This window comes from Pelmatolapia mariae, linkage group LG13 (genome assembly GCF_036321145.2).
Source record: "Pelmatolapia mariae isolate MD_Pm_ZW linkage group LG13, Pm_UMD_F_2, whole genome shotgun sequence".
Classification (NCBI taxonomy): domain Eukaryota; kingdom Metazoa; phylum Chordata; class Actinopteri; order Cichliformes; family Cichlidae; genus Pelmatolapia; species Pelmatolapia mariae.
The window spans coordinates 24116331-24125000 of NC_086238.1; the positions used below are offsets into that span (position 1 = coordinate 24116331).

The 8670-nt window shown below is 40.7% G+C and overlaps 1 protein-coding gene across 5 annotated transcripts in view; it reads left to right on the forward strand.

Moving 5' to 3' along the window:
- birc6 (baculoviral IAP repeat containing 6) overlaps positions 1–8670 on the forward strand; it is a 145201-nt gene that overhangs the window by 113715 nt on the left and 22816 nt on the right. For all 5 annotated transcript variants that reach the window (XM_063491198.2, XM_063491197.1, XM_063491196.1 and 2 more), the window contains 3 exons: positions 2970–3192; positions 4579–4724; positions 7642–7752. In XM_063491198.2, the coding sequence (XP_063347268.1) occupies positions 2970–3192; positions 4579–4724; positions 7642–7752 (480 nt within the window). The remainder of the gene's footprint in view (positions 1–2969; positions 3193–4578; positions 4725–7641; positions 7753–8670) is intronic.

The following is an 8670-nucleotide window of genomic DNA, read 5'->3' on the forward strand; positions in this document are numbered from 1 at the left end:
CCGCCAGATGCCGCGAGTGGAGCCATTGGTAGCAAGCCATCTTCACCCGAAGACATCTCTGTCCTCATTGGCTCCATCCCTCCCCTCCAAGACAGACCGCTTTTAGTCCAGCCTTATGGATAAGTGCTACAAGGCAGCGGCTCTGTCGGTAAGAGCCCACAACATCTCCTCCATGCTAATGGCTTACTAAGCTGAGCTAGAAGAGGCCATGACAGCTAAACCAGATACCACATCCATCCATCCACTTGCGCTTATCCTTTTCAGGGTTGCGGGGGGGCTGGAGCCTATCTCAGCTATCTTAGGGCGAGAGGGGGGTACACCCTGGACAGGTCACCAGTCTGTCGCAGGGTGAACTCATAGACAGAGATAACCATTCGCGCTCACATTCACACCCACATCCACACCCACACCCATGGGCAATTTAGAGTTCCCATGTCTTTGGACTGTGGGAGGAAGCCGGAGTACCCAGGGAGAATCCACGCAAACACAGGGAGAATATGCAAACTCATCGACACCCCTGTCATCCCTCAGGGTCTCTTTGGGGTGGGTGTTACTCTGCCTCTGGACGCAGGCAGCGCCCCAGGCTGCTGGGGCTTCTAAGAATCCATGGACTAAGAAGTAGTCTCCTCAGGCCAGACATCAAGCGGCCCCTCCTCCTCCCCCTAGCTGTCGTGACCTGGAGGAGGAAGAAGCAGCCCATCCCCTAAAAGGATCTCCTCTAGGGGAGAGCGAGCCCAGCTTGTCCCCTTCATGGGCCGCTCTTCCCCCACCCACCTGTGTTCCAGAGCAAGTTCAACGGGACATGTTCCATACAAAGTGCAGAACTCGAGCCGGTGTTCCTGTCACTGGACCCAACAGAGCCAAAGTTTGAAGTGTTGTTTCACAAGCACTTCTCTCATGTGTTCTGTATTTAAAAAAAAAAAAAAAAAAAAGTCCAGACATGCACATCCAGGTAGTTTCCCTAAGGCGCTGTCAAGTGATGTAAAACACTTGGAAAAACAGAGCAATGCTGTCTGCCATAACACAGAACGTTGTCAGAATGTAGACGTGCCCGTCACCCCCGTCACAGGTGATGGGACACCGGCATGGCCCTGCTCAATGGCCACATACATCAACGACTAGGTGGTAGAAGCCCCAACCCGCCAGGAAGCGGCTTGTCACACAGATGCTGTTATACATTATCTGGAGCGTTTAGATTTCCAGATAAATGTGAAAAAGAGCATATTGAGGAGAACTCAACCATTACTTTGATAGGGCTCAGCCTGGACTCCCTATCTGTAGGTCACTCTATGATCCTGATAGCCCCACACTGGCCAGGGAAGCACTAGCTTGCGGAGAATTTCCAGCTGCTGTGCAGCCCACCTTGGCTGTTACCACTACACAGAGACCTCCTGTCTCCGGCCCAGGGGGAAGTATTCCACCCCAACCCAGAGAGGCTAGCTCTATGTGAGTGGTTTAATAAACTCAGTGGGGCTCCCTCATAGTGTTATTGACAGTATTCAGTGTTCTAGAGCATAATCTACTGCTATATGAGCACAAGTGGCGTGTGTTTGAAAAGTGGTGCTTACAATGACTGCCAATCGCTTTTCAGGCCCTGATTGAGAGGGGTAAAGCCCTCTCCACCATTTAAGTGTATTTGGCAGCAATTTCAGCCTGCCTTATTGGTTTTGAGGGGAAAACTGTTTAATATGCTGTCTCATGAAGGGTCCACGCTGTAAATTGCCTAAATCTAGGCCACTGGCTCCATCGTGGGACCTTCCCACAGTATTAGCTGCGTTATCCTGTTTCCCATATGAACCCCTGGAAGATGTTTAGGTAAAATTTCTGTCCTTGAAGACAGCTCTATTGATTGTTTTAACTTTGGCTAAGCATTTAGGAGGAGAAATCCACGCTCTCTGTGTGCATCAGTCATGCATTCAGTTCTCCTCAGATAATACTTAGGTCAATATGCGGCTCAACCTCGCCTATATCCCAAAGGTTGTTGGCACATGTTCCCCTGTAGAACTGCTGGCCTTTTACACACCACCTTTCACCTCAAAGGAGCAACAGCAGCTGCACACCTTGTGTCTAGTCTGTGCTCCGCATATTTATATGGACAGAACCCAGTGTCAGAAAAAATTACCAGCTGTTTGTGTCCTGTTCTTAACCACATATGGGAAAGACTGTGTCTAAACCTCACACATTGTTGTTCTCTAAATGGCATGAGGGAGTTAGTGTCTCTCTAGACCACCCCACTTGATATGGAAGTGAGGAAGAGGTGGACTTGTTTTGAATGATATCTGACGCTATGTTGATGGGATATGACATCTCATATAATTATTATAGAAAAAGAAAATGTAGAGAGCAGAGAAAGCAAAGAGACTGTTTCTCAACGTGTGTGCTGCTAAGCACAAACCTCCATTCAGCATACGTCTCTAGCTGACTCAGGCTCCAGGGCCATCCACATCCTGTTATTTCAGACCTCACTTGTTGACAAGAAGTAAGAGCTGTCAGGTTTGGTTTGTGACTTTAGATAGGACAGAGATAGACCACTGATTGATTGACACACACACACACACACACACACACACACACACACACACACACACACACACACACACACAATTCTACTTTTTTTAATTGTTATACAAAACAAAGTGTAATACTGCAGCTTTTATTTGAAATTCTGATAAGCTAAGTCTTTGTTATGTTTTTGGAAAACCTCCATCTCCTTTAGGCTGCAGGGCAGAAGTCTTTAGTCATTAGTTTACCTTCACAAGGAAGCTGCAGAAAGGACTCCACTACTTTGTTCATAAGTTCTGCTGAAATATTGAATCGTGTCAATAGTGGCAGCACTGAACACATGTGTTTAGATGGTGAGCAACTTCACAGCAATCAGTTTTCTGGACCATGATGTTGGGAATGGTGACCCTAGATTTGGTTATATCTACCAGTAAACATGTAACGCTATATCCACGTTGTCTCTACAGTTCTAGATATGGCACGCCACGTCCCCCTCTATCGAGCACTACTGGAGCTGCTGAGGGCCATTTCTACCTGCACGGCACTGGTTCCTCTGCTGCTGCCTCTGACTGGAGACCCAGGCCAGGATGAGGAAGAAGAGGACGAAGAGCATGCTGAGGGCCAAACCTCTGTTGGGATGCTGCTGGCAAAGATGAAAACATGCGTTGACACATACACCAATCGCCTCAGGTGACACAAATAAAATCAAGTGGGAATAACTCTTTTCACCTTAATAGAAAGCTTTAATGAGTTTAAGGTTTTAAATTTTTAAGTGATCTCAATTATTTAAACCATTTATGGGCTTCTTTTGTTTGTTTGTTTGTTTTGGTTTGGTTTTTTGTTTTTTTGGTACCAAGTCTTAAGACTTTTTCATTGCATTTTAGATTACAAAAATCAGATCCTTTATGTCACCAGAAATTTAAGTTGAATAGTTGGATATAGCCAAGACCTTACTGTCCCAGTTCTTCATTATCATTAACAAACAATACTGCTGAAGATGGGCTCTTTATATCTCAAGCTGTATTCACACTTACCATTAAAATGTACCCCAAAAGGGACACTGCCTGTGAAAGAAAAAAGTATGTGCATTTTTTATTATATCCAGCATGCTCAGCTCAACCACTGCTGCTGTAAGCTTTTTGACAACATACTGTAGTGAGATTGACACACACACACTGTGTACATACATGTCACAGTGCCTTGTTATGAATGATGCATTTGAAGGTATTTTTAGAAAATGCCTGCAAATGCATCAGCTACTGCATGTTGCAGTAGCTGTCATGCTGCCAGCATACTTTATTTAACATACCAAGGGGCAGCAAACCTTATAGTTCATAACAAGTTAGTGAGAGCGAGATAGCTTATTGAAGGCATATAGTGCTTGGTGCAGGTAAAACTTTGAGCCACAGGAGTTTAGAATCCATGTCAGGTGTAATGGGAATGTCTGTGATATAACCTAAGGGACAGATGTCATTTAAAATGACTGACCTTTATTGCATCGCGTTGCCTTTCTTGTGTGGAGCATCATTTTGATGGCGATAGGACATTATACACGCACAGTTCTCACATTCCAGGTTCACACACAAAATAGGAACTTTAATTTTTTTTTTAAAACTGAAGAAAAATACCCAGGCACTGAGAGTGATCACTTGAACTGCCAGCTGTGTTTCCTAGAGACTTATCTTCATTTTTAAGTCACAATTCTGGGTTGGCAGCTGTTGGGCCCATATATTTGGCAGAATGTAAAATACTGTTTTAAAATGTGCAGAGCAAAGTTCTAAGAGTGGCCATGGAAGAGAAGCACCACACAAACACGTTGTTATCTTATATAGTAATTTTATTTTCTTTCAGGGTAAAAATGTGTGAACTGGGGATGGGGATTGTTATCTGGATTACTGACCTGGTTATATTCCCAGAGAAGTTGATAATTTAAATAACAGGCAACAGATCTTAATAATAATAACAATAATAATAATTTATAGCAATAAAACCTGCATCCATATAATCATCTTTTGTTTCAGAAAAAGTTCTAAAAAAAACCAAGTTATTAAACAACACAATCTGTGTGTGTTCCAGGTCAAAGAAAGATAAAAGTAAAGGTGTGGCAAAATCAGAGAGCTCAGACCCAGAGCCCGAGGGTTTGACTCTGCTGGTGCCTGACATCCAGAGGACAGCTGAGATAGTCTACGCTGCTACTACAAACCTACGGCAGGCCAACCAGGGTATGTATACACAGCCTAACATGAGGCTTTATTACCTAAAAAAACAACTGTATTTGCCAAGTTCTCATTCTCTGCACTGTTTGCTCTAAATCTGAAGGCTCTCAGGTCACACTGTTCAGTACATTTAAGTGAACACAGCACATACCCAGATTTGTATAAAAACAAGTTTGGAAATCAAATATTTTTTAAAAAAAATGTGAAGCTCTGAGATGCCCCTCCCTCCCTCCAAATTTCCCGTGTCACAACTTGAGCTGAATGATTTTAGCAGGTACCAGATCTATTGTCTTTAGCTTATCAAAGTCTAAATGACTGACTGCAGCCTGACAATTTAATTTCAGTCAAGGACACCATTGGACTGTTATTGAAAATTGAACTTGACCAAACTGTCTGAAACTGCAGGTCACATTCACTATTATCTAAATCTGCTTCTAATGTTACCCTGTAGCTTTTGTGGTGGATGATGGGCTATATGCTACTAAGATAAGATAACCTTTATTAGTCCCACACGTGGGAAACTTTTTCTGATGTCTTGTTTAAATTTGTTCCACATTCCTTGGCCTATGTTTTTTTTCTCCCTCCTCGAAGGTGGGTTCTGAAATGTTTTATGAGTCCTACAAAGATAAACAGTCAGTTAAAATTGTAACACAAGATTCAGACTAAAGAACAGAAAAGGCCAAAGTAAATATGACCTAACCTGTATAAGACATCGAAAAATAAAGAGAGACAAGTCATTAGCCATCTTAAGGTAGCAGCGCCATCAATAAAATGTCTGTCATGATGAAACATGACACCTTTCCTGTTTCTGTGTTGCTTCACAGTACACAATATTAGGTTTCCCCCGCCCATCCATTTCTTGCTACTCCCTGCATTAAGTTTTTATGCTCTACATAAATTGGTCATCTAACTGATCACTTAGGTGGGGAGCTGGCTATTAGACTTGATGGAAGTGTGCATGTGAGGTAGGGGGCTATGGATAAAGATTAATGTTCTGTCATTTCATGTAAAGAAATCCATATGGCAAAGGGCTCTATGATTACCGATTATGCAGAGTTGTCCAGTGTATAGCTTTGCAGCATTAGTGCACAATACATGAATAATCTTTTAATTAGTGTAAAGGCTTTAAGAAATGTCTCTGACATGAGTTATAATCAAAAAAGTGGAGGATGGTATTGACTGAGAAGAGAAAGTCCCTTTGAAGTGTTCAGTTATCTGAACAGGCCAGATAATGATATCAGCCACTGCTCTGTACAGTTTGTATTCTTCCAAGATTCAATTGCAGTTCTGTTTGTTAAACATATCTTTATGGAAAAATTGTATAATATTCTTTCTCGAGCTTGTAAATAATTGTCTCGCAGTTGATGACTGTTGATGTGCTTGATAGCAGGAAAAAACTGTGAATTTGATTTAATGGTGGAGGAGTAGAGTACTTTTGAGCATATTGCAATAATAGGGTTCATGTCTGTTAGCACACCTGCAGAAACCCTGAATTCTAGGCTCTATTTTAAAGCTTTAGATAATCTATTCCACAGAAAACATTGGCCAATCATATATCTTTTAAGTAAGAGGCCAACATTTTCTGTGGAATAGGTTGTCTAGATTATCTTTTACATCTGTAAAAGATCTGCGTATTCATCCATTGAGTTGGTCTTCGCCTTTGAAATCTTCCAGGACAATTAGCTGTGCCTTTGCTCTATAGAGTAGGCAGACAAAAAAAAAACCAATTTGAGTCTTATATTGTAATTATATTGCTGCTGTTGCCACTATTTCCTTTTTACACTTAATCTCAGCAGTGGAAATGGAGAGCATAGCCTTTGACCCATTCTTGTTTTTCTCGTAAGTTTAATCACTTCTATCATTTTTCCTGTGTTTGTGAAAGCTGCTGAGATCACTTCAGTGGGCCAGCAACTATACTAGATCTAGACATCTGAGCACCGCTGAATTGTAAAATATTTTGTCACAATACTATTTATTTGCCTTGTTGCTTATATGTCTTGGTGGCTAGGTGAAGACAGTATTATTATGCATTAATCTCAGAAAATATAGTTACTAAATGTAACACTAATAGACGTAATGTATGCTGATTGAAGTTCATTATTTATCCAATAAATGTTCTTACTTTTTTTTCTCAAAAGTCTTAGAAACAGCTCATCCCTTTATAGCGCCTTGAATTAAATAAACAAGGCTGAATAACTGTATATAATGCAATGTAGGTCAGCAACATCTAAAATTGAAGCCTCCAAACTGAATTGACTTAACACTTCAAACTAAAACTGAATATTGACTATAACCTTAATGAAGCAAGAATTTATTACAGAACCTTTATATTTGAATGTATTGGTTTTAGCTTGTACCTCATCAATTTCCATTTGTGAATGTAGCAGGAAATAATTTATATTGAACTTCCTCAGTCTCAGAACACTCCATTTCTAAAGGGACTCTTAGATGCACAGAAAATATCCCTTTGTTCAGTGGTCCTGGCTACATTGGTCAGACACACACAAACTGTGCACCAAATGGATTTAGTTGCATTGGTTTCTGAAATCCCATTTTGAAGCCTCTAGCTGAGTATTTGTCATTGTCGTCTTGGTGTTTTGAAACCAGATGTGATAAGTGAGAGGTAGAGTTGACTTGCCATCACCAGTGTGTGAATGTGTGTGTGAATGGGTGGATGACTGGATATGTAAAGCGCTTTGGGGTCCTTAGGGACTAGTAAGGCGCTATATAAATACAGGCCATTTACCATTTACCATTTGTTATATACTGAGAGTTAATAATAAAACCTGTTGGGCATGTGGGAGGTTTTGGTAAAGATGAGCACAGTGAGAAACACCAAAACAAAAAACACACATTCCTAGGTCTTTTTCTTATTCTGGGCTTTGATATTTTTGCTCCCTACTCTCAACCTTTTCTTTACCAGAGAAGAAACTAGTGGAGTCTTCAAGGAAGGTGTCAAGCCGGCCGAAGCCCCTGTCCGTACTCCGCTCTTTGGAGGAAAAATATGTAGCTGCCATGAAAAAACTACAGTTTGGTGAGTTTCTATCAATCAGTAAATATATACACACACAAAAAGTGATACACTATTCTGCTATAAATCTTCTTGTTCTATCTCAAGTCTGACATGCTTACTAATGTCTTCACACCAGTATTCTGAAAGGGAAGCAGAATCAGGCTACTTTCCCATCCAGCTGATCTCTTTTGTCTTGTCCATCACTCTCCACTCAGCCATGTCATGATTAATTACACTGTTTTTGCTGTCTTGCAATTGATTTTGTAAGCAGGTTGATGTCTGAGGTAATTGTAAGTGACTTGACTGTAAACAGTGTTTGGGTATGCAGACAGCATAGAAATAGACAACTCAAGACAGGGTGGCTGTTTCATCTGAATGTTTCTCATGTTATGACTCAAGCTGTATATTGTTTAAACAATTTGAATCTGAGCTTTTTTTGTAGCATTTTAGCTATAAAAGATATTGCACTTGTTCAGTAACTGATACAATTTTGTTTTGTTTTTTGTGGTAAAAAAGTACAGTCAGGTCGGGAGTTAAAAATAAATTCAATGAAGGTAACAAGAGACTTGTTACATAAGGATGTTAATAAAAGTTGTGTGCAGTATGTGTCATTTTAGCATTTACCTAAAAAACTGTTTTTCTTTAAAATTTTGTTTTGTTTCTAATCCCTGTTATTACCAGTTTATTCACAAGAATTTATCACTCCTGGCCGTAAAGCACAAACAACGATGTCAGATCAGTTGGATCTGACATCTTAAAAAAATAAATAAATATATCCGCTATGAGACTTGTTACAACTACTTGTTACAAGTATGCTGACAGTGAGCTAACCGGGGACACACAGAATTCATTAGCCTTTTCTCTGGAAGAGTCCAGAGCTTTTAGTGCTAGCAGGGCTGCTATGTCCATTTTATATTATTTATTTATCTTTTTTTGTCA